Here is a 27,127-nt window from a genome sequence, read left to right on the forward strand (position 1 = left end):
AGGAACTCTTGACAAGGAAGAAAAAAACCACAGATGAGCAAATAAGGTGACCTAACTGAGGGGGGCGGGAGGAGGGAAGAGGGAGATTCTCTAATGCACATGATGTACTTTAACAAACACATCAAAGTCAATCACTAAGCCCAGCATGAGAAGGAGGGAGGGGGAGGGAATGGGGCGGGGACTGAGGAAGGGCTAAATGAGTGATGTTGCATGCATAACAAAATTTTACAAAAGAAAAGGAATGTGAAAGATTCCCCTTCTCCCTCTTTCCCTTACCCCAAACATTAAAAACTCCCCTCCCCATCGGTAACCCAGATCTCATGTTGGCGACTCGTTTCATTGGGCTGAGAATCATCCCTGCTCTGAGCCTCTCCTTGCACGGGTCTTGGACCTCAGCAGCCTCGGGCTGTCCAGCTGGTGTGCCTTTCTCTTTGTCCCACTTCCGTTCAGCCATGCAGCTGACCTTCCCAAACTCATTGCGGATCGGCCCACCCCACCCCGCAGACGTCTGAGAAGTGGGGGCTTCCTCTCTGTGCTCTACCTCACACCCCCTCCCTGTGTAGGTTCTTCTTGCCAATCTCGAAAATAGGGACTAACCAACTTAACACACGTGGAGTCAGTTACTGAGAAATCTAGAAATGTCCAAAGGTAGCATCCTGCCTGTGGACCTCCCTGTTCCCGTTTTCACTTCTCCCTGGGGTGGAGAGACCACCCAAACCATCAGCTCGCTCAGCCTCTTCTCCCCCTCTCTGCTCGTGTCTGTGGTGTGGCAGAGACGAACAGTAGATGATTCCTTAGTTCTTTCAGCTCGTACTGGGTTCCCACCTGGTGCTTGGCACCATCGCTAGTACTGGGATGATGGTGGTCCTGGTCCTTCCTCTTGGGATGCTTACAGCCATAGAGATGAACAATCAGTTACTAAGGAGACCTGATAATCATCCAGAAACATGAAGGTGACAATCAGGGCTATAATGAAGAGCGGAGCAAGGGACCCATGAAGGAGTGTTCTTTGAAATAAAATCTGAAGGATCAAGAGGACTCGGCTCTGTAGAGCCAAAGGGGGAGAGCTGGAGACAATAGCAAGTCCTGAGGCTCTGCCTTTGGGAGGAGTTTGGGTCTGGAAAAAAGCCAGGCATGGTAGTGCACGCTTGTAATCCCAGCCTTTGGGAGGCTGAGACGGTAGGATCACAGTTCATGGACAGCCTCAGCTACTACTTAGTGAGGCCCTCTGCAACTCAGTGAGACCCTGTTTCAAAATAAAGAATAAAAAATAGGGCTGGAGGTGTAGCTCGGAGGTAGAATGCCCCTGAGTTCCATCCCAGTACCAAAATAAATAAATAAATAAATAGATAAATAAATAAAATATAAAAAATAGGGCTGGGTGTGTAGCTTGGAGGTAGAATGCCCCTAGTTTCAATCCCCAGGACTGCAAAGCAAAGCAAACAAACAAACAAACAGACAGACAGACAGACAGACAAAAAACAAGCACACTCAAAAGAAGGGAAGCCAATGTGGCAGCAAAGTGGTACTGATGGGGCTGGGGGTGAGCAGGGGCCTCAAATGCAAGGTTTTGGAGACTTCTTTTCATAATAGATGTTAAGGGTTTTAAGCAGTGGGAAAACATGACTCAGAAATTTTAAACAGAATCTTGATCGGTTGCTGAGATTGGCCTTGAACCTGCGATGCTCCTGTCTCAGCCTCCCAAGTACTGGGATTACAGGCTTGCACCACCATGCCCAGCCCATGGGAAAAATCACTGTGGCAAAGTGAGAAAATGTAGGTCATCTTTTCAAAAAGCGTGCACTGATAAGCCAGCTGGTGCCACCTTGTCTTGAATCAGTGATGTACAGTTGTAAGGGAAGATGGCGCCTACTTTGCGCCAAGGTGTCCTGGGAGAATTGAAGGTGTACAGTCTAGACCTGCTCCCCAACCTGTGTGGAGAGTCCCTGGTTTCCAGGGTAGGAGGGAGGGAAAGAGGGGAGTAGAGTTTGTTCTGTAGCACAAGAGGAGAGCAGAAGAAGCCAAAACAGCCTGTGGGGATGAGTCATACACCTTTGTTTTTTTGTTTTTTGCGGGTCTGGGGATGCAGCCCAGGGGCATTCTACCTCTGAGCTACACCTTAGCCCTATTTTTTATTCTTTATTTTGAAACAGGGTCTCACTGAGTTGCAAAGGGCCTCACTAAGTACCTGAGGCTGTCTGTGAACCTGGATCCTCCTGTTTTAGCCTCCTGAATGCTGGGATTACAAGTGTGTGCCACCACGCCCTGCTAGCCAACAACCTTTTTGATACCTCTTGGACCGTTGGAATTTTCTTTCCTGACAGTTCTAAAATGGGCTTTGCACTATACCCGAGCTTTCTTTTCCTAACAAGCCTTATGGTTTATTGACTAGAAATACCTAGACATCACCTACTGCCCTGTGATGCCCAGGCCTCGGGAAGTTAAGTGTGATTGATTGGGACAGAACAAAATATCCCAAATGTTTCTTACGTTGACATTAGAGACCCCAAGAGAAGTGAGACTAATGGGGGTCCAGCTACGAATGTGGAATGTGTGTGTTGCCCAGCCAGGGTGCTCTCCCCAGCACTGGGCTCGAGGCAGTCCACATGCTCCGAGCTGATCTTAAGACGCAAAGATAGAGACTCCTATGCCCTCTTCAAGGAGCTTCAAGGTCTCTGGTTTGATTTCCAAGTCTTTGATCCATCTCGAATTGACTGAAATACTTGGAGAAGTGTTTGGGGAGCAACGCCTCCCCACCCCCAGCTTCTGCCATTTTTCCACAGTACATTTGCCATTTCTAAGCTGAGAGAGGCCAGAAGGCTTTCTTAGGAAAGCCAAACAGGAAACCTCACTTCCAAGGAGCCAACAGATCACTTTCAATCAGACCGCTGGGCTCTCCTAACGTTTCCAAAGCAATTCTCTGAGACGCACTCTCGGTAGTCAACTAAGGCTCTGCTAAGAGGATTTCCTCCCATGACCTCAACCTGGCAAAACTATACACAAGACTAAGCCCGCATCTTTAGGCGTCTTTCCTCTCCAGGATCCATAATTCAGTTTTCAGCTGCCAACTCGCAAATCCTGGCCACCCTACCAGTGTCCTAGAGTTGGCAGGTTCTGAACTAATTCATCGTCTTCCTCTTCCTAGCTCTCTGCCTGTTTATGGCATTACTTTCTTCCCTTTGTTACCCTGGTTGAGAGAGTCTGACTCATCCTGGCCTCATCCTTCTCGCGTATTCTCCATGTCCAATAACCACAGAATCCTGTATTATCTATTTCCGTGATGTCATTGAATCTGTTTCTTCCTCCCTGTTACTACCATCCTTACTCCACGTGGGCTGTCAGTCCCTCCCTCTCCCCCGAGCATCCACACCACGCCCTCACTATTAAGCCACTTCCCACCGTTGTTGACTTAAGTTTCCTCAAACCCAGCTCACATCTGGCTGTTAGCAGCAGCCTGACATGGCTGCCCACTGCTGCTACATTAAATAGAAACGGTCTTTCAGTTTTATAAGCCACGATTCCTTTTTTAACGTTCCCTGTTTAAGCTAAACTTAGCCATCACTGGTGTGGAGCATAACTGTTATTTCTTTCTTGAATTGCCTTAATATTTCAATGATCTTACAAAAGATAATAAAATCATCTTATGTTATGAAATTCTGTGCTATACGCATTTGTATGCAAGCTTATTATAGCTGCTTAGAAGATTAAACATTCCTGTATCGTTTGCGTCACATTTATTTTTGCTTCTTATAGTATTTAGGCACTTCTACGTACTAGGACTTGTTCTAAAGGTTTCACGTGTGTGAAAGAATTTTGCTCTCATAATGATTCGAATTGTCCTTTCATTTCACAAAGGACAAAACTGGGATGGAGAAAAGTTGAGTAATTAGCTAAGGTTCCATAATGAAGGAGGAACAGAGCCAGGGCACAAATTCATGCCATCTGGCTCCAGGGCCCGCACTCTTAACCCCTGAACCCACGTTCCTCTTCGTTACCTGCATTCCTGATATTAATAGCTTGAATTCAGCTGATGTTTTGTAACTGAACCGCGGTGTTAGGCACGCATCCATTGACGGTCAGAAACATCAGTGGTAGCTGGAGTGTGTACAGGTGTAACTAGATCTCAGGAACTGACTTAAGGTGTTTCCCAGGAAGTCGCTGAGTGGCTAAGAGATAGCTTTGCGGTATTTTTGTTCTACCTGACCTTCTTCTTCTTTTTTTTTTAAATTCTAGTACATGGGCTGTATCGAAGTGCTACAGTCAATGAGGTCCCTGGATTTTGGAATGAGGACCCAAGTTACAAGGTATGAGGACAAAAATGGGGGTGGGTGTCTGAAGGCCTGTCATTTCAAGCCACAGTGGTTTCTCCGGCAGGAATGGGGTGCAAACCTTCAAAGTCACCTTGGATTTTTGTCCATATGGCTGGAAGGTAGACCAGTGACCTTGCATGAATGGCTTTTATCTCATTGTGTAAAAATTTCCCAACTGTCTGACGGAGGATCAGCGTTCCATATGAGGACTAATAAGATGATTCAGTCTACAGAAATAGCTGGTTTCCCAGGTACCAAAGTATTTTAAATTATGCCTGGAAATAGGACATTACAGAATCTCAGACTTGCTGTCAAAAAGAGGTAGCTAAAAATAAGACCGGGCAAGAACTTTCAACATCAAAAAGCCCTCATTTATGCCGTCACGGATACGAGAATCGGTCAGGGTCTCTCACTTTTTTTGTACAGTGAGCTGGATAGAAGAGTTGAACCGGGGCAAGCTTTATCCGAGTGGCCCCAGGTAGCTTATGGGAAGAAATCATAATCCTCATTATGCAGAGCTCAGAAAAGAGACAGAAATGCAAGGTCCTTCATTAAAGCCAAGTAACCAGGCACAGGCCTGTAATCTCAGGACTTGGGAGGCTGAAGCAGGAGGAGCACAGATTTGAGGCCAGCCTTAGCAAATTAGCAAGGCCCTCAACAACTTTGTGAGACCCTGTTTCAAAATGAAAAAGAAATAAGAAAGGAAAGATAGGTATAGCTCAGAGGTAGGATGCCCCTGCCTGGGTTCAATCCCTAGTGCCCTCCACCCAAAAAAATAGCTAAGTTAAAGTAGGGATGGAAAAAGGAATGATTGAGGATGATATTGATAAATTGAGAACATCGTGAGGTGAGAGGGAAGAGATGAGGGCATTTGATAAGTGGTTGAGAGTGAAGGTGTGTGTGTGTGTGGTAGAAGGTGAAGAAGGCGTGGTGAAGGGGGCTGCGTGCGTCTCGGGGTGTGCCATGACACTCATCTGGATCCGAGGTGCAGGACAACCTGTCCTGAGAATGGTCCTCATCGCGAAGACGTAACTTATACTAATGCTTCCCCATGGAATTCCAGGTCTAGTAAAGTGTCCTGTGACCCCCGAATTTAAGCAGAAGAACCTTATCGCTCTTTAGGAGGACAACAGTAAACAATGGCGTATGAAGGACTCCAAGAAGACCCAAGCTGGAGTTGAAGAGACTCTTGTTTTAAGATTTACTTGGTGCCAGGATCTTTTTATTTTTTTTTCATGTAACATAAATGAACAACTCAAGCGTCCTTAGGGTTCTATGAAATGTACATTAGGAAATGCTGCCTTATTATTTATCTGCCTTATTGTGCATTCAAACCTGTCTTCTAAAACTTCTCACCAACCCTTGGCATTCCATTCAGAGTCAAGCAAATGAAATATAATCCTTTTCGTGTGTTTGTGTACTCTTAGTACCAACTCCACTTCCTAGAATATAGAAGCTTCATCTGACTCCACTTTTCGTATTTGGAGATAGTGACAACATTACTTCTTGTAGCCCTTTCAGTTATTCTTAAAGTGACGTGTCAAGACGGGCTCCCACCCTGTTAACTTCTTTCGGAGACGTGTGTGTGTGTGTGTGGGGGGGGTATTGGGGATGGAACCCAGGGGCATTCTACCTCCGAGCTACACCCCCAGCCCTATTTTTTAGTCTTTATTTTGAAACAGGGTCTCACTGAATTGCAGAGGGCCTCACTAAGTAGTAGCTGAGGCTGGCCACGAACCGCGATCCTCCTGTCTCCGCCTCCCAAATGCTGGGATTACAAGCATGCACCACCACGCCTGGCTCTTTTGGAGACATTTTAAGATTTATTTCATTTCCATGTTCCTTACTCCGAGAAAATCCTTCCTCTAATCCTGAGCATCCCACAGATGAGAGGAGGAAGAGTATCTGTATCCCAGGTGCTTGGGATGAGGACACAGGTCAAAGGAACACCCACTATCCTGGTCGGAGTGCTGTGCCTTCTCCCCAATTCCTGTGCTGAATCTTAGTTGCCTGTGTGATGGTATTAAAGATGGAGTCTTTCAGTGTGATGGAGTCATGAAGGCTGAACCCTCGCTTGTGAGATTAGTCTCCTGTAAGGGAGGGGCGAGGGAGCGCGCAGTTCACAGAGGCGAAGGAGCTGTTCGCCACGCCACCAGATGAGAATCAGCAAGAGGCTTCCAGCCACGAAGCAGAGAGTGAGCCTCTGCCAGACGCAGTTCTGCTGGCGCCTTAATCTTGGTCGTCTCAGCTTCCAGAATTGTAAGCAACAAACTTTGACTATTTTTTTCAGTGAACTCTAGTGGGTGGTTTATTAGAAAACCTCATAGCATTTTTTGAAAAAACCTTGACAGGTTTTATTTTAATAAGACACAGTGAAGAGGAAACGGCTTAAAAGATATCATCAATCTTTTATTTAACTAAGCGCTGCCCTTCATTTTGACTGAAAAAAGACAACTCCAAGTGGGAACTTCCTTTTCAAGAAGCGGTACCGGAACATAACATCGATTGAACACACACACAGCCTTCAACAAAAATAAAGTTTCTACAGCTCATTGGGAAATAAGATGCAGGTTTTAGTATTTATAAATTACCCACTCTCGTGTATTTTATTATAGCAGCAAGAATAGACTAAAACACCGAAGGTGACTTTTAAGCGTCTGTGCATCCGTCTATGACTCATTCTCCTTCACTCAGGTATTTCAGGGTGCTCATTAAGTACCTGAAACTGTTCAGGAGTAAAGGAGCCAGTAGTAAATATGACAAACTGCCCTCGTTGAACTCAACTTGCTAGCCAGGAAAACAGATGAAGGCAAGGAAATAAAAAAGCAATATGCTTTTCTGCAGGAATGAGTGCGGTATTCTTATTGGTAATGCAAGACTTTTAATTTTTTTATTTCCTAGTTTTTAAAATACTGCCTGTTTACTTGAAGCATCTGGAAATAATAAAAAAAAAAAGTACGAAAGAGAAAATTACTCATAATCCTCCCTAGTGATAGTCTGTTGACATTTTGTGTCTTGGAATATCTTTCCAGACTTTTCTTCTGCACACAGGTGTAACAATGATTTTTGCAGAAACTATACACATTATATGTTATTTTTCCACATTGGACAGCTCCCTGTTGCTCCCATTTTAAAATTGTGGCTGTGTATATGTATATGTGTATGTATATGTATATGAGTATGTGTATGTGTATGTGTGTGTGCGTGTATGTGTATGTGTATGCATATGTGTATATGTATATGTATACATATACTTGTATATATACCTATATCTATACATGTGTATATATAAATATATATATAACAACATTTGCCTTTTTTTGTGTGTGGGTCTGGAGGTGGAACCCAGGGACATTTGACCTCCGAACTACACCCCCTGCCCTATTTTTCATTCTTTATTTTGAAACAGGGTTTCACTAAGTTGCAGAGGGCCCCACTAAGTAGCTGAGGCTGTCCGCGAACTGCGATCCTCCAGTCCCAGCCTCCTGAATGCTGGGATTACAAGCGTGCGCCACCACGCCCGGCTAACATTTACCATTTTAGCCTTTTTTTTTTTTTTTTTTTTGGTATTTGGGTTCCTGGAAGCCCTTCTACCTCCGGGCTACACTCCCAGACCTATTTTTACATTTTTATTTGGAAACAGGGTCTCCTAAAGCCAGCGCACGCGGCCGGCTTCGAACCTGCGCGATCCTCCTGTCTCTGCCTCCCAAGCGCGGGGATCACAAGCGTGCGCCACCACGCCCGGCTTTACCATTTTAGCCATTTTAAGCATATGATTCAGTGGCATTTAGTATGGTCACATTTTCATGCAATAATCACCATTTTTCATCTACAAAATTCTTTCACCTTTCCCAAATGAAATTCTGTACCTATTAAACAGTAAACCCCCATTCTCTGCCTCCCCACCTCCTACAGTCCCGGGTGACCACCATTTCTATTTTCTGTCTCTTTCTCTATGATTTTGACTGTTCCAAGTACCTTACATAAATGGAATTATACGGTCTTTATTCTTTTCTGTCTGGATTATTTCACTTAACACAGTGTCTTTAAGGTTGGTTCCTGTTGTATATGAGTATCATTCCTTTTTAAAGCACACATATACTGTTGCATATGTATGATACATTTAGCTTATTTATCAATCAAAAGATATTTGCACTAGGTTTTTTTTGAGAATATTTAGTGGCTGCATAACATTTTTGTTTTTAATTACTGTTACCTAATACTGTGATGACCATATTACTAACATCTCTCAATTATTTCCATGGTACCAATTTTGGAATTAGGATCACTAAGTCAAACAATTGAAATATTTTAAAGGCTTTTGATATTTACTGCTAGATTCCTCTGCCAAGGAACCATACCATGTGATAAACTTTCTTCCCGGCTATAAATCTATTTTTTGGAAAATCTTCTAGGGACTGGGGATATGGTTTCATGTTAGTGCACTTGGCTGGCATGTACAAGGCTGAGTTTGATTCCTACAACCATAAAACAAAAACTTCATAAACTTGTGTGCTCATACTTTCCTATTATTTAGACAATATTAAAAGGCTCTTTTTCCTGTGCCATGAAAATTCAGCTAAATTCAGAATAATGTATACATTTAGGGGCAATGCCTGGCTTGGTCTGGAGTTATTGTTCCTTATAGATGTCATGTGGATGTGTGTCAGACCTGGGAGACTGTGTTCGGAGCAGATTTATGGAAGCTTGGAGATGGTGGTCTTTTTGAGCTAAGACCTGAATACAGTGAGGGCTCTAGCCAGGGGAGTGTCTAAGAGAAGAGACCTCAGGACAAGGACAAGATGGGCGCAGACATCACCTGTACACAGCACCAACATGTGGGCAGGTCGTTTGGTAACAGCATGAATGTGCAGTTCTCCCAAGAGTGGCTGCAAACAGCATTCAATGAGCCCCGACTTAGAGGAGGGAGAAGTTTATTAGAGTGGACGACCGAGGTTTTATTTCTTTAAATGGTGCCCTGCAGGCATACATACATCGTGAGGCCGCTCAGAGCAATAGAGACCTACATGCACGCAGCACTTGGCGAGCTCCCCTCCGCTTTCCTGTGCCCGATGTTGAGATTGGCATCATGTTGATGGACATTTTGGACTGAGTTTCAAGACATCCTTTGGTGGCAAGTGGTCCAACTTGAAGTCAAGATACTGTAGCCATCAGGAGCTTGGGGACCTTATCCATAGTGGGGCTAATTAGAGGCAGATTTCCACAAGCAGGGCCAAATGCTGATTACCCTGCTTCCAAATCATATGCTCTACACTACCCCTCCCTTCCTTCCTGAACCCCTTCCCTGGGTTTTGTCAAGCTGGAAATGTTGTGCCTTATAGCCACCTGGGCTTAGCAGCAGACCTGGGATTCCCTGCCTCAGAAGAGAAGAGAAAACCTCCAAGGAGGAATAGATAGAAGACAAGAGATAATATATAGCTTATATCCTACTTTACAGAACAAAACAACATCTGAATTTGCTGAGCAGAAAAGTTATCATCATGGAATTCTTTGTGGCTTCTTTGCCAGTGTTTCAGAAACTATTCAGTATGCAAAAAAAAAATATTCTCTTATTTTTCTAGGCACTCACATATTGCTGAAAGTGAGGGTGACCTCTGAAATTCTTCTTTAGAACTCTAGGTCTTATGGGGTATTCTGTACATGGAGAGTGTAGCTTAGGTGTTAGTACACAGCAGTATACTCCTTGTATGTTCATTGGATGTGAACATTTTATTTGAGTCCAGAAACGTTTTTCCTCTTATCCTGACATTAGACTGACAGTCAGTAAAGCCATGGCTGTTGGTGCCCCTGAGAATATAGTTTCATTGTTCTTACCTGAACAGGATAAGAAATGGTCCACGTGAGTCTGGTAGTGTGTTCACTTGTAATCCCAGTACTTGGGAGGCTGAGACTGGAGGATTACAGGTTCAAGACCAGCCTTAGCGATCCATCAAGACTCTGTTTCAAAATAAAAATAGAGAGGGCTGGGGGTGTAGCTCACAGATAGAATGCCCCTGAGTTCAATCCCTAGCACCACAAAAACAAGTAAACAAACAAAAAACAAAAGAAAGAAAGAAAAAGAAAGAAGAAAATGGTTCACTTTCCTTAAAGTCCGTATTTTCCACCCTACTTTCCAAATATTTGTTCTTCCTCTTTTAATTTTTCTCCTTTTCTTGTTCTTCTTTCTTCTCTCGGCCTCTTCAGATTCTTGACTTTCAACCACTATTAAAATTATTTTATTACAGTTTTCATGAATGCCAACGGTAAAACATTATTGTTCAATCAGGTTCCAAACTTATTTTCCTTAAAATTCCATCTATTCACAAAGTTTTATCATTTAGTACAAAGTTCTATTTTGTAAAAGAAAATTTTTTCAGCACATCAGGATTTTGAAGGGAAGAAGTTTACTTTGTGTGACCACACACAGCTAACTCCAGGCATTTACCAGCCAACATAGGATAATTCAGATGCGAATGCTGATAGATTAGCATAGCTAATTGCCACCCACCACAGATGCAATTGGAGGCTGAGGGTCTATCCATGGTAATGTCTCTCCATCTCTAGATTGCAGATAATACAGGGACACAATGTGAAATCCTAGCAGAGGAGTCACAATTAAGATACATCAAGAGGGTCCCCATAGAGAAATGGAGTAGAGAGAATTCTTCTCAATATAAGGGACTTTTTGCCAGTTGACCAGGAGCTGAATCTCTAGGACCCATAACACAGAGAGCAGTCAAATATAGCCGGGTGTGGTGGTGCACTCCTGTCATCCCAGTACTTGCAAGGCTGAGATAGGAGGGTTCAAGGACAGCCTCAGCAACTAGTGAGAATCTCACCAACCTAGCAAGACCCTGTTTCCAAATAAAACAAATAAATAAAAATAGGTCTGGGGCTATAGCTGGGAGGTAGAATGCCCCTGGATCCAATCCCAGTAAAATTAATTAACTATAATTAATTAATTCAAAGGAAAGTACTTAAATGAGAGAAAAAAAAAAGGAAAAAAAAAAAGACCAGGAGCTTTGTCAGCAATTCCCCAGATGATACCTCTTTCAGACTGCCCCTTGACTCTAGATTTAGTCCCTGAGGAAGCCCTGTGTGCAGCCTTCCTGCTGTTTCTCTGCTAATTCCAGGCATTCATTCATTCCTTCATGGATCCCAGCCCAGATCTTGAGTTTTAGAAATAGAGTAATTCATGCAAAAGGGCAAAGGAGGCTTTTCCCGACAGCGAAGAGAAATTAGATCACGAGGAAAATGAAGGCTTACAGCCACAATCATCTGCAGAATGTCTGGAAACAATCTCAAATGAGGATAAAAGAAAATGTAAAAAAATAAAAGAGGAAGTGAAAAGCATGCTGTGGACGATACAGACATTTGCTTCCTTTTATAGAAACATCTTTCTCATGATTTTTATTTTTTATTTTTATTATTATTATTATTATTTTTGCAGTACTGGGGATGTAACCTAGGGGCATTCTACCTCCAAGTTATACCACCAGCCCTAGTTTTTATTCTTTATTTTGAAACAGGGTCTCACTGAGTTGCAAAGGGCCTAAATAAGTAGCTGAGGCTGTCCTCGAATGGCGATCATCCTGTCTCAGCCTCCCAAATGCTGGGATTACAAGTGTGCACCATCACACCCGGCTCTCATGATTTTTAAAGAAAAGCTAAAGGGGGAAAAAGAGGCCTCACTCGATCTATAACAGGAAACACACACACACACACAAGAGAAATCAAGTCACTGAAACCTGTAGCCATACCCTACTGGTCCAGACCACCACCCAGATAAATCCACTCAGTGGATTTACCCACTACTGGGATTACAACCCTCATGACTCCGTTACATCAGCTCTAAACATTATGAGTGAGTTCTTTAGGGGACATTTTATATCTAACTATAACACTGAGTGAAAAGAAGACAACATCTTCTCTGTACCTCTAAGGATGCTCTGCGGTGTGTCTAGGTGGGGACCTGCCTCGGACACTGGAGGAGGAATAGACACATTAGGTAAACCCAGTAATTGGAGCTGAAGGGACAAGGTTTGGTTTTTCAATCTGTAGAACTTTGTATTTCAAAAGCCCCAAGGATGCCGGGTGGGGCGTGGTGGCGCAGACTTGTAATCCATGAGCTTGGGAGGCGGAGACAGGAGGATCGCGCAGGTTCGAAGCCAGCCTCTCTGGTTTAAGAGACCCTGTTTCCAAATAAAAATATAAAAATAGGTCTGGGAGTGTAGCCCAGAGGTAGAAGGGTTTCCAGGAACCCCAGTACCACACACACACACACACACAAAGCCCCAAGGAAATCACAGAGGCAACATTTTTTTTTTTTTTTTTTTTTTTTTTGGTGGTACTGGGGTTCCTGGAAGCCCTTCTACCTCCGGGCTACACTCCCAGACCTATTTTATATTTTTGAAACAGGGTCTCTTAGGCCAGTGCGGCTGGCTTCGAACCTGCACGATCCTCCTGTCTCCGCCTCCCAAGCGCAGGGATTACAAGCGTGCGCCACCACGCCCGGCCAGAGGCAACATTTGGTTCATTACCAAATCACAGTGATTTGACTGTTCTTTCTTTCGATTCTACTTTTAGAATAGAGATGCTTTTTAGAATTATTAGCTCAAACAATACTTAATCTATACACCGTTGGCAGAGGAACTCTGTTCTCTCTCAGTACTTTGCAGTTACAACCGTAACTCATAGTTGGTATTTAAATCAGCCACAGTGGTGGTACTAATCTGTAATCCCGGTACTTGGGAAGCTTAGGTAGGAGGATCACAGGTTTAAGACCAGCCTCAGCAACTTACCCAGACTCTCAGCAACCTAGTGAGACCCTGTTTTCAAACAAAAACAAGAACAGATTTTTAAAGGGCTGGGGAGGTGTAGCTCAGAAGTAGAATGCCCCTGGGTTCAATTCTCAGATCCACAGAAAGAAAAAATATATATCAGCCTCAGTGCAGAATCTGCCCTGGGACTCCAAGAGCTACTAGGAAACAAGCAGTGGACTTGCCTACCTCCTCTGCATGGTCGCCATCCTTGGGAAGCTGTCAGAAAATGGCTGGTGAAGTCAGGCGTGGTGGCGCACACTTGTAATCCCCGCGCTTGGGAGGCTGAGACAGGAGGATCGTGCAGGTTCGAAGCCAGCCTCAGCTACTTAGTGAGGCTCTCAGCAACTTAGTGAGACCCTGTTTCCAAATAAAATATAAAATAGGTCTGGGAGGATAGCCCGGAGGTAGAGAGCCTCTGGGTTCCACCCCCAGTACCACAAAAAAAAAAAAAAAAAAAAAAAGGCTGGTGATTGCTCATGCCACGGGGAGAAAACCCATCTGAATAGTATTTTTTTTTTTTTATTGTTGCTATAGGCTGTTTGGGTGATTTGGTACTAAGGTAAGACAACCAGGAAGCTGAGATCGTAATTCAGAAGATACTGTAATTGGACTAATTTCCTGTTTATATGTAATGTTCTTGCTCTCAAGCAGTGATTCTGCAAATCCAGTTCACTGTCTTGAAAATTTTATTTTTTGGCTTCAATGGAACATTTCAGAGAATGTGTGTGTGTGTGTGTGTGTGTGTGTGTGTGTGTGTGTGTATGTGTGTGTGTGTGTGTGTGACAGAGCACAACTATCTTTTGCAAATCAGATCCAAGGAATAGTCGAAGATTTCCATAAAAACTAGTCCTTTTGCCGGGCGTGGTGGCGCACGCTTGTAATCCCCGCGCTTGGGAGGCAGAGACAGGAGGATCGCGCAGGTTCGAAGCCAGCCGCGCGCGCTGGCTTAGGAGACCCTATTTCCAAATAAAAATGTTAAAATAGGTCTGGGAGTGTAGCCCGGAGGTAGAAGGGCTTCCAGGAACCCCAGTACCACAAAAAAAAAAAAAGACTAGTCCTTTTTTTCCCATTAAAAACTAGGTTTTGAAGAATTATGAGTATTAAGAGGAAAGATATACTTTAGACATCAAATATCCGTTAGAAATATTTATATGCTAGTCGAGTAAGTGAGGATACCTGTTTGTTTGAAAACAGTCTAGCACTCATTTAAGTTTCCTGAGGACTGCTGGCTCAGGATTGGTTACGGCTATGCATGAATACATGTGTACATCTCTGCCTAAATCTCAGAGTAGCTGGACAATACATGGTATACGGATTCTGTGTTAACTTAGGATGAGACCAGGGAGCAGGAGTAAGATTGTAGACCAAATGGCATGTAAAATAAGAAACACTCAGAAGGGGGATAAAAGGACAAATCTATTAACATGTCAGGCAGGGGAATACTCTCCAGTAAAGAAATTTACTGAAAATAATGTTAAGGATTGAAAAAAAAAACAGCATTTAAAAAATTTTGGTTTATGAGATGGTCATAAAAAAGCTGGAAAACAAGGATGGTGGCTTAACTAGAATGTGCAAGGCTGATTAGATCAAGTTTCATTTTTCATTGGTCAGAAAATAGTGTTGGAACTTCAGGAAGAGTCTGGAGTCCCAGGGTCCAGCTTCTTGACCTTTATCAACTGTTCAAACAATACACCGGGCAATAAAACATGGCACCCAGAATTGGTATTTCCTAGTCATCACTAGTATCCGTGGAACTATTTCCCTTCAGCTGTGTGCAGACATCAGAAGGCCCCTGCAGGATGTTTGGTGTTGTGTGTGAGAACGTGTGGACTGTGGTAACCTTTTCTAGTTTCAAGTTTCACTGTCCTCCTGATTCAAGGCTAGGATCTTCTCAGATATCGATAACGAGAACCAGCCAATTAAATTCCTTTTAGGTGTCTTCAAAGAGCTGATACTTCTAAAAACCATCTCTATTCTAAAAATGGAATGGAGTTGAAAGAACAGTCAAATCACTGTGACAATTTGGTGTATGTTTTTCTAATCTTGTGCTTAAAATGTAAAGTGGAGCTATGTGATGCATATTAATAGATAACATAATTTTGCCATATATCTTAACATATATTAATAGATAACATAATCTTTATGGGACACATTTTGTAAGTCATTAAGTCTGAGCAGTAATTGCTTTCACCTGAGCTTTAAGGTAAAAGAAACGATTTATTAAGTATATCCATTTGCCATAATTATATTTAGTAAATGTCTTTTTTTACCTTGACAGAAAGTGACTGCCTACTTTAAGCAAAAAGGGAAATTATTTTCCCTCATTACTGGTGCTCTACCATGAGCTATATCTCCAGCCCTTTTCGTTTTATTTTAAGACAGGGTCTCACTAAGTTGCTGAGGCTGACCTCAAACCTGTGCTCCTCCTGTCTCAGCTTCCCTAGTATTGGGATTGCACGCATGTGCCACCATACCCAGCTAATAGAAAATTTCTTAAATAGGACATCGGGTCAGTTTATGGAACCTGAGGGCAGTGGACACACAGTCAACAGAAGGACCAAGGTCAGGGTTTCCAAGGCATACTCACTCTATCTCTGGTTCTCTCAGAACCAACTAGCAAATTCCCAGGAAGGATGGTGACTGGACCCTAGTCCGAGCCAGTCATCTTGTCTAGGAGAGCGTCACACTGTGATATGATATAGCTGTTCCATGGTAACCATGTATTGGGAAAGAGAGGGGAGAGAAGGAGGAAGAAAGGGAAGGAGGAGGAGGAAGGAAGAGGGAAGATATCTTGAAGAAAAACCAGCTTATAAAACAGAGGCTATGAAAAACAGATTTCCACCTCAAAGGAAAACAAGACATTGGGTCAATTTCTTTAGACACTTTTATAAAAAGAGAGAGACCAAGACAATTTGAAGCATCCCCGAATGCTCCACTAAAATCTAATGCTTGCAAAATTTCTAATCAAATGCTCAGTGTTACTTTAGCGGTGCCTTAATTTTAAGGCATATATGAATTGTGTGGTAGTTGCACATTTCTGAAAACTCTGAGATTCCATGCGTAGGTACTATATATAATTATGTCCTATATGTAATTAATTTTACAGGACTTAGGGCGTTGTTTTGTGATTTAAATACTTATAGCGGTTTAGTAAATGGTCACAGTTTTTGTTTCATGACATGCTGTTTGGAGTATCTATATTTTATTTGCTGAGGAGTCCTTGGTCAGCAATGAAACTCCCAATTATAGCATCTTTTCCTTGGAAATATGGTGCACGTTATGAAGTTGTTTCTAAAAATATGCTGCATTAAAATAAAGGCCTTCTGATGTATCCACAGAAATCTATAGAAATGTACAGGTATGCATATATTATTATTACACAAGCATATACCCTCAAACAGGTAAGGTACACACATTCACCAACTTAAGAGAGAAGAGTTATGTATCTGTCCACGTCCAAGTGTGGATGGCAGTGGACAGCTTTCTTGGATAAGAAACAAATTAATTTGGAGGTTAAGACACCAGAATGTCAAAGCCTATGCATGTGGCACAGACTCCAGCATCTTCAATCAGTGTTGATGAATGAAATAGGTATCACGTTGTCCGGCGACGTCTTCCCAGTCTTTCCTCACCATGCAAACCCAGAGAAGAATGCATTCTGGCATCTACCTTTACTGGGATTTTTTTCCCCTTCCTGAAGACTGGATTTTTAGCTTGTTACTGGTTTTGTTTTTTGTTTTTGGTATTGAATGCAGGGGTATTCTGGGCATTGAATAGAGGGGTATTCTACTTCTGAGCTAAACCACTAGTTTTTTTTTTTTTTTTTTTCGGTATTGAGGATGGAACCCAGGGGTATTCTACCTCCAAGCTACAGCCTCAGCCCTATTTTTTTATTCTTTATTTTGAAACAAGGCCTCACTGAGTGGCAAAGGGCCTCACTCAGTAGCCGAGGCTCTCTGTGAACCATGATTCTCCTCTCTCAGCCTCCCAAGTACTAAGATTATAGGTATATACCACCACACCTGGCTGGATTGCTAGTTTGGGGATTGATAGTGGCCAGCCCCTCATTTGAGTTATTTTACAATACAAGTTGAACAGGCCTTTTGAACCACTTCCTTGGAAGCACCAATGCTATAATTGCATGGGGGCTTTCTGAGAACACACTGAGTGCGCCCAAGAAGGAACTGGGTTCGCTAAGGTCTTGTCTCAATGGAGCAGTCCTAAGAACTCCATCATCCTTCACTTTTTGGCTTGACAGCTCTCCCTAAAATCCTAGTCTAGCAGGCTCCTAGTCTAGCAGGCTCTGGAACCTGCTCAAGTTCCAGAGCCACAGTACCTGGGCATAGTTCGAACAAAAGTGTCGCTTAATGAATGGAGAGGTTCCAGGGCTTCTCAGGCCCAGATCACAGATGTTGAGATGACTGTGAGCTGGGTGCTTTGGCCCAGCGTGCAATCCCGGCACTTGGGAGGAAGGATCACAGGGTCAAGGGCAGCCTCAGCAAATGATCAAGATTCTTTTCTTTTCTTTCTTTTTCTTTTTTCTTTTCTTTTTTTTTTTCTTTTTTTTTTTTTTTGGTGGTACTGGGGTTCCTGGAAGCCCTTCTACCTCCGGGCTACACTCCCAGACCTATTTTATATTTATTTTGTTTGGAAACAGGGTCTCTGAAGCCAGAACGGCTGGCTTCGAACCTGCACAATCCTCCTGTCTCCGCCTCCCAAGCGCAGGTGGGGATTACAAGCGTGCGCCACCACGCCCCGCTAAGACCCTATTTCAAAACAACAAAAAAAGTTGTAAAAAGACTGAGAGTGTAGCTCAGGTTGAACGCCTCTGGATACAATCGCCAGGGAAAAACAGTAACAACAAAGAGATGACCCTAGAGGTCTTCAAAAGTCAGTCTCGCAATGTCTGGAGTCTCCTGACACCTGGAGTCTCGCGACATCTCGGCTGTTCTCGCTGTGGGGTCCCGTGGGAAAAGGAGCCTGACCTATCATTGAGGAAGAATGCTCCTGGGTTCAATGCCCAGTACTGCAAAAAAAAAAAAAAAAAAAAAAAAAAGATATTAATCGTATTTTGCTGATGAGAATATTGAGACTTAGAGAAATTCAGGAATTGATAGAGATTATCCAGCAAGTCCATAAGTAGTGGAACCAGAAACCAGGTCTTACTGACTTATTCAGTATACCTCAAAGAAAGAGATTTTTTTTTTTTTTTTTTTTTGTACTGGGCTGGAACCAGGGGCTTTTCTACCTCCAGGCTGTACTCTCAGACCTATTTTATACTTTATTTGGAAACAGGGTCTCACTGAGTTGCTGAGAGCCTCACTAAGTAGCTGAGGCTGGCTTCGAACCTGTGCGATCCTCCCGTCTCAGCCTCCTAAGTGCTGGGATTACAAGCATGCGCCACCACGCCCGGCCTAAAGAAAGAAAAATTTAAGGAACACATTTTAGAGAATGCTGAAATCCACAGTGACAGAATAAGATGACATTTAATCCTCAGTTTGGAATCTGGCCTGGATTCAAGATGCCAGATTCCTCATTTGTAAATTTCTTTCTTCTGGAACAGTTTCATAAAAACCCTCACAAATCTGTAGGTGACGATACTTTAATGTCTTTTTCTGAGTTTTACTAGGAAAAAAAAAAAAAAGTCTCAGGCCGTCTTTCTCAAACTAGTATGAAGGGCTTTTGTTAAAATAGAATGCTGGACTCTAGTCCCTGAGTTTGGGATTCAGGACTTTTTTGTGTGTATGTGGTACTGGGGATGGAACCCAGGAGCATTCTATTCCGAGTTACACCCTCAGTCCTATTTTTTTTATTCTTTATTTTGAAACAGGGTCTCACTGAGTTGCAAAGAGCCTCACTAAGTAGCTGAGGCTGGCTGCGAACCACAATCCTCCTGTCTCCGCCTCCCAAATGCTGGGATTCCAAGTGTACGTCACCATGCCCGGCTGGGTAATTTTCAATTTAGCTTTTGGAAACTCCTGGAAGAGGTTTTAAAACCCCTAGTCAGTCCCTAGTACACCTGTAATCCCAGTACTTGGGAGGCTGAGACAGGAAAAACTCAGGTTCAAGGACAGCCTCAGCAATACAGCCAGGCTTCCAGCAACCTAGTGAAACTGTTTCCAAACCAAAAAAAAAAGTAAGGGTCAGGGGTGCAGCTTGGTAGTAGAATGCCCATGAGCTTAATCCCTAGTACCACACAAACCACAAACACAGCAAACAACAACAACAACAAAACAAACCCACACGCCTCCCAGGTTCTAAGCTCCGACTTGCACCAAGGAGATCAGAGTGTGTGGAGGTGAGCCCGGTCTCCAGCCCTTGTCTGCGATGTGAAGCCCAGGCTGGGAGCCACTGCGCTGTGAGTGTGATTCCGAGGGGCAGATGGACGCGGCCTCTCTGCCTCCGGCCTGCCAGATGGAGAAGGAATGCAGGTCACTTTCACCACCTGTGTGGGGAAGTGGGGTTGTGAATAAAGAGACTCAGGACCTTCAGACCCTCTGCTTCCAGCCTTTGTGAGGAAATGCAGGTGCAGAGACAGAGGGAGAGGAGAGAGTTGTAAAAAATATCCATCCCAGCCTACAGAGTGACTACGTCCAAAGAGAATTTTCTCCCGAAATGGAGTAGAATTCAATGCGAGGGCAGCGTACCCACCTTCCCCTTGCCTCTAGGAAAAGGTGACCTAATTCCTTAGCATTTACCAAAGAAACCGTCTGGTCACAGCCGTGGAACACAGAACCAGTCGTCCTGTGCTCTGGCTCCAAAGGAATTTCAGTCACCTGTGTGGGCCACCCACTCTGCTCTCGAATTACCTGAGAGGCCCAGTCACCTACAGAGTCCCAGGCCCCATCCCAGGCCTAGAGAATCAAAGTCCCTACAAATAGCCCTAAAAATTTGCATTTAAAAAAATTATTTTAGCCAGGCGTGGCGGCGCACACTTGTAATGCAGCTTTTGGGAGGCTGAGACAGGAGGACCACGGTTAGCAGACAGCCTCAGCTACTTAGCGAGGCCATTTGCAACTCAGTGAGACCCTGTTTCAAAATAAAGACTAAAAGCCCGGCGTGGTGGCGCACGCTTGTAATCCCTGCACTTGGGAGGCGGAGACAGGAGGATCGCGCAGGTTCAAAGTCAGCCGCACTGGCTTAAGAGATCCTGTTTCCAAATAAAAAAATATAAAATAGGTCTGGGAGTGTATCCCGGAGGTAGAAGGGCTTCTAGGAACCCCAGTACCACCAAAAAAAAAAAAAAAAAAAAAAAAGACTAAAAAATAGGGCTGGGGGTGTAGCTCGGAGGTAGAATGCCCCTGGGATCCCCAGTACCACAACAACAACAACAAATTATTTCATTTGTGTATTGCAGTCATACGTCATGTGTCACCAAGCCCAGCTTTCTCTGGATTATTTAGTTTCTTATGGCGGTGTGTGGTGGCACATGCTTCTAATTCTAGTACTTGGGAGGCTGAAACAGGAGGATCACAGGTTCGAGGGCAGCCTCTATAACTTAGTGAGGCCCTCTACAACTTAGTAGGATTCTCTTTCCAAATTAGAAATAAAATCAGGCTGGGGGTTTAGCTCAGAGGTAGAATGCCACTGGGTTCAATCTCTGGTGTCATAAAAAAGATTAAAATTAGGAAAACTCCTTATGGTTTTTTTTTTTTCTCTCTAGCTTCTACATATGAGAAAAGACATATAACCCTTGACTTTCTGTGACGGCCTAATCTCACTTAGCGTAATATCCTTCACTTCCGTTCATTTCTCTTCAGATATCATAATTTTGTTCTTCTTTATAGCGGAGTACAATTCCATGGTACATATACATATATATGCACAATGTTTTCTGTGTCCATTTGTTTGTTGATGGACACCTCATTTGGGCCCATAGTTTGGCCATACTATAGAGATGGCTATGCGGGTATCAGGATAATATTCTGACTTTAATTCTTTTGAAAAGATACTGAGGAGTGCTGTAGCTGAATCCCATTTCAAGTTTTTTTGAGGACCCTCCAAACTGATCTCCATAATGTTGCACTAATTCACAAATCTGCCAACAGTGTATAATAAGAATATTTTCCTACATCCGCGTCTGTTTTCATTATGATTTATATTCTTAATGATCCCATTCTAACTATTGTTGGGTGGAATCTCAGTGTAGATTTGACTGGCATTTCCCTGATTATTACTGATGTTGGACATTTTTTTCATATACTTATTGGTCAATTGTAAGAAATTTACACTTAAACCATCTACCACTTGATTATTAAGAACTTAAAGTTTGGTCACAGCCAGGCATGGTGGCATTTGCCTATAATCCCAGAACTTGGGAAACTGAGAAGGGAGGATATCGAAGGTTTGAAGACAGCCTCAGCAAGAAACCAGACTTTCAGCAATGTAGTGTTTCCAAAACAAAAAAATAAAAAATAAAGGGCTGAGGGTGTAACTCGGAGGTAGCATTCCCCTAGGTTCAACCCCCAGTACCACAAGAAATAAAATGATGATAATGACAGTGTGTGGTCACCACTTAGCTAAGCGGGTACACGGAGGAGTGTTCTGCACATGTGGGGGCTGAAGTGGTACCAGCCACATTTGCCACCCTGGACTTCCCTGGCTCAGCCCCTTTCAGAGGGGCTCACACACCGGCTTACAAAGGTCTTCCCACAGACAATCTATAGCATATATGCCAAACGGCCTTTAAAAGAACCAGTTATTAAAAAAACAAAAACAACAACAACAAAAAAAAACAACAGTGGTAGCCAGGCATGGTGGTGCACACTTGGAATCCCCGCGCTTGGGAGGCTGAGACAGGAGGATCGCACAGGTTCGAAGCCAGCCTCAGCTGCTTAGTGAGGCTCTCGGCAACTCAGTGAGACCCTGTTTCCAAATAACATATAAAATAGGTCTGGGAGTGTATCCTGGAGGTAGAAAGCCCCTGGGTTCCACTCCAGTACCACCAAAAACAAAACAAAACAAAACAGTGGTAGAAATCATACATTTATTCTATCAATCGCGGTCTCATTTACTACTATAGAAAACTTTCTTGCCAACATTTTTAGATAATAGTAAATAGTGCCAAACCTTCTTTCTTTGAAGATAAGCCTAATTTTTGGAAGTAGATGCATATCTATAAATTCAGGGGTGGATAATGTGGCTGAACAAGTTGAATATTTTTATAAGCTTTTTATTTTTCTATTTTTGATAGTAGATATTTTATTATTACCATTTTTGGTCATTTTTTCATTTTACTTTGGGAAGTGTGTGTGTGTGTGTGTGTGTGTGTGTGTGTGTGTGTGTGTATGCATACGCTGGGCATTGAACTAGGGGGCATTCTACTTCCAAGCTACACCCCTAGCCCTATTTCATTTCCTATTCTGAAGCAGGGTCCTGCTGAACTGCCGAGGGTCTCTGTAAATTGCTGAGGTTGTTCTCCAACCATTGAACCTCCGGTCTCGGCCTCCCAAGTGCTGGGATTCCAGGCCGGCACCGCCATGCGTGGCTGAGCTTAACCTTTTTTTTTTTTTTTTGGTGGTACTGGGGTTCCTGGAAGCCCTCCTTCCTCCGGGCTACACTCCCAGACCTATTTTATATTTTTGAAACAGGGTCTCTTACGCCAGCGCGGCTGGCTTCGAACCTGCGCGATCCTCCTGTCTCCGCCTCCCAAGCGCGGGGATTACAAGCGTGCGCCACCACGCCCGGCCTGAGCTTAACCTTTTAAGTGATGACATTGCATGTCAGCGCAGTCTTTTGCCTTCATGATATTTTGGATATTTTTCTAAAACAGAGTGGGTTTTTTTTTTTTTTTTTTTTTTTTTGGCGGTACTGGGGATGGAACCCAGGGGCATTCTACCTCTGAGCTACACCCCCAGCCCTATTTTTTTATTCTTTATTTGAAACAGGGCCTCACTGAGTTGCAGAGGGCCTCACTAAGTGTTAGCTGAGGCTGTCTGCGAACTGTGATCCTTCTGTCTCAGCTTCCAAATGCTGGGATTATAAGCATGTGCCGCCACACCTGGCTAAAAAAAGTAGTTTTAAAGAAGCCTTGCTTATCCCAAAGTAAAGAAAAACTAATTTTTTTTTTTTTATGGTACTGGGAATGGAACCCAGAGGCATTCTACCTCCAAGTTATACCCCAACCCATTCTTTTTTCTTGAAACAGGTTCTCACTAAGTTGCAGAGGGCCTTGGTAAATTGTCGAGGCTGGCTTCAAACCTGTGATCCTCCTGTCTCCGCCTCCCAAATATTGGGATTACGAGCATGGGCCATCACACCTGGCTGAAAAAAATGTGGGAGGTTGACAGATTCCATTGTATTTCATCTGAAACCAACTCTATGTCTTTATTGTCATAGGGACTAACAGCTTACAAAGTCAGCCATCAGCTTATGGGTCTAAGTGGGTGTGAGTTGGAATAAATACATGATTCTGTTTTGGTTTTTTTTGCGGGTCTGGGGATGGAACCCAGGGGCATTCAACCTCCGAGCTACACCCCCAGCCCTATTTTTTTATTCTTTATTTTGAAACAGGGTCTCACTGAGTTGCAGAGGGCATCACTAAGTAGCTGAGGCTGGCCGCGAACCGCGATCCTCCAGGTCTCAGCCTCCCGAATGCTGGGATTCCAAGCGTGCGCTACTGAAATACATGATTCTGTTACAGGAAATCATTGTGGGGATAGAACAGCAGCACATTATTTCTCTTTACTAGGGAGACTGTGATTCTTGGGATGCGGCGATCCTCTTGCCTCATTCTCGGGCAACGAATGGGTCCACGTTTGCATCCAAGCCGAAGGGCAGACCCGTGGAGTAGACATGAAGCCAAGGGCTGTCACTGCTGACCTGGGTGGAATTACAAATGGACCGCACAGTCAGATTTTAAGTACAGTTCGGGAGGGACGACAGAGTGGGGAGAGAAACTGTGGGCAGCACAGAAAGGTTTTCCTTGACCGCCTGGGGCTGAGATGCCTTTCTCAAATGAAAGGACGTATTTTATGGGCGCAGCGGCCTGTCCTGCAGGGCTCAGGTGACACCCCTTGATAAGGGCACAGAGGGAGTTGGAAGCTCTCCATCTTTGCCTGGCCCGGGGGCACTGACTGCACTCATTGTGTGTTTATCTCTGCCGAGGCAGGCTCATGTTCTAAAGTGTCCAGTCCAGGGGCTGTCACAAATCCTCGGGTGACTTTAATTTCACCAAGCCAAACAAAATTGAACGCATAGATCACCAAGCCTTGATGTCCTGAAGGCAAAGGTTTAGAAAAAAAAAAAAAGATGGTACTGTTTTCCCTAAAACAATTGGAGCAATGTAATACCATGCCACTGTAGAGTCTGTATTATTTACAAGTTTCTTCATTCATAATATGAAGGCAATTTTTCTTTTTTTTTTTCTTTGTTTTTCTTTCTCCCTTTCTTCTCTCTTTTTCTCTCTCTGTTGGTGTGGTACTGAGGTCTGAACCCAGGGGCATTCAGTCTCTGAGCCACACTCCCAACCTTATTTTATATTTTTATTTTATTTGATTTTTTGTAGTGCTGGGGATAAACCCAGGGGGCATTTTACCTCCAAGCTACACCCCCAGCCCTATTTTTTTTTATTCTTTATTTTGAAACAGGGTCTCACAAAGTTGTGGAGGGCCTCACTAAGTAGCTGAGGCTGGCCACCAACCTGAGATCCTCCTGTCTCAGCCTCCCAAGTACGGGGATTACAAGCGTGTGCCACCACGCCCGGCTTATATTTTTATTTTGAAACAGTGTCTTGCTAAATTGCTGAAGCTATCTCAAACTTACGATCCTCCTGTCTTAGCCTCACAAACACTGGGTTTACAAGTGTGTGCCACCACACCCAGCGAGTGTGCAGGCACTTTGAGACATTCATGTGATAACCTGACCCTTAGACATTTTTAACAAACTACTTTAAAAGTTCATGTTGAGAGAGAAAAATAAAAGAGCCTTGGGAGACACAGGCAGGTTTGTTTAGCCAGAGTATTTTTTTTTTCTTTTTATTTTGGAAAGGCTTTTATTGTGATTGAAATTTTCTTCTCGTTTCTCTTAGCCTGGATGAAACGGAAAGCATCCCTGCACTGTGCACACAACTGTGTATATGTGGGGCTGTGCACGTGACTGTGGGTGTGTGTGCCAGGGTGGGGAAGCAAGGACCTCGGCCTGTAATCATTCCAGCTGGCCCTTTGCCTAGTGTTACGGTACACAAGTTCTGGCTCTGCTTTTTTTATTTTTTAGATACTGGGAATGGAACCCAGGGGCAGTCTACCTCCGAGCTACACCCCCCAGCCCTATTTTTATTCTTTATTTAGAAACAGGGTCCCACTGAGTTTCAAAGGGTCTCACTAAGTAGCTGAGGCTGTCTGCGAACCGTGATCCTCCTGTCTCAGCCTCGAACCACGATCATCCTGTCTTAGCCTCCCAAGTGCTGGGATTACAAGCAGGTGCCACCATGCCCGACTTTCCTATTTATTACATTTTCACTGGGGAAAAAAAAAACACTACTCCACGGCCCCTCCCCCCCATTAAGTGCTCCACTCCAGTCTTGGATCGGAATATCATCTTTGAAACTTAGAATAAGAGGGAGGGGGGCAGGTTAGGCAACGTTGCTTTCAGAGGAGTTTAACTGTTTAAGGGTTAAAGATACAGAAAAATTATAACTTAAGTCCAGCAGTGTCCAAGGGGTGGAGAAGAATGACCACTTTGTGGAGATGATTAGTTTGGACTTAAAGACAGAGAAAATATCTTTTTTTTTTTTTTTTTGTCTGATGGCGGGGCAGAGTTTTATAGTCTTTAAAGCAAATCCTCAGCCCCATTCTTGTGGTCTTACATTCCCTCCCTTCTCCCCTGCCCTCGCATGTGGGGACACAATGAACAAAGCGGTCACTGTTGGACCTCTGGGGTGTTTCTCTCTCTTTCTAGTACAGGCTCCAGGAGAGGAATCGTCAGCATTTCAGCTCCCCGAACTGTGCTCCTCCGAGAGAGGGCAACTGCCAAATGTTTGCTAGCTGGAGGAAACCTCCCTGCAAGCCAGGTCCAGAAGGCTGTGCAGCAGGGCGGGCTGCTCGGGCAAGCGGCGAGGGCGGTCCTCAGGACTGTGCAGGGAGAAGTGACCGCTTTCAGGCTTCTGGGCTCTGCTTTCTTTTTCCTGGACATTTGTAAAGTCAAAGCGTTAGGCCAGAGGGTGTGGCCAAAGCTCCAGAAAAAAAAAAAAAGAAAAAAGAAAAAAACCAGAAAACTCTGAAAGTACTATTTGTTCTTGAAAATGTTTCTGTTAATTTTCTTAGTCCTGGTCTCAGGGAAAGAAAAGATCTTTGTGAACAAAAGCAACAAAATATACACATATATCTGTCTTCTCCTGACTGGGGAGTTATTTGTTAAACTCAATATCAGCAGAGGAAGCAGGATTTGAGAAGTTATATTTTATTTTATCTTAATTTTTTTGTTTTGTTTTTGTGGGTGTGGGGATGGAACCCTGGAGCGTTCAACCTCCGAACTACAGACCCTGCCCTATTTTTATTCTTTATTTTTTGAAATAGGGTCTCACTAAGTTGCAGAGGGCCTCACTAAGTACCTGAGGTTGTCCATGAACCGTGATTGTACCAGTACTGGAAATGGCTTAGGAAGATTTGAGAACGCTCTGATTATTAATAGATATATTTCAGAAATAATTGTGTCAAAATGGCAGACCTGGAGAGAGAAAGACTTGGTTTCGGTCAGGAAGCAAACAGCTACTGAAACTTAGATTGACTAAGCTAAAGGTAATTAGCAAGTCATAGGAGAGGGGAGCTAGGGCTTCTAAAGACAGATGTACATGATTAGATAAGCTAGCTAGGATGGGAGGAGGGGTCGACCTGACCTTTGATCATGACCTTCGTGAAAAGAGACCTAGGCGGAAAGGACACCTGGGCTCCACCTTGGCAGGGAAATAAGGGGACTACTTCAGAATTATGTGAACAAGATGGAGGTCATGCATATAAAAAGCCAGGTCCACATGTTATATATCTTTGGGTGAATTCG

The 27,127-nt window shown here is 43.7% G+C and overlaps 1 protein-coding gene across 1 annotated transcript in view; it reads left to right on the forward strand.

The window, feature by feature from the left end:
• Positions 1-27,127, forward strand: part of SHC4 (SHC adaptor protein 4) — a gene marked incomplete at its 3' end in the record, with an annotated part of 129,438 nt that overhangs the window by 36,500 nt on the left and 65,811 nt on the right. The window contains exon 2 of the mRNA XM_080707969.1: positions 4,234-4,304. Coding sequence (XP_080564095.1) covers positions 4,234-4,304 — 71 coding nt within the window. The remainder of the gene's footprint in view (positions 1-4,233; positions 4,305-27,127) is intronic.

Source organism: Muscardinus avellanarius (genome assembly GCF_963383645.1).
Source record: "Muscardinus avellanarius genome assembly, chromosome: 12".
Classification (NCBI taxonomy): domain Eukaryota; kingdom Metazoa; phylum Chordata; class Mammalia; order Rodentia; family Gliridae; genus Muscardinus; species Muscardinus avellanarius.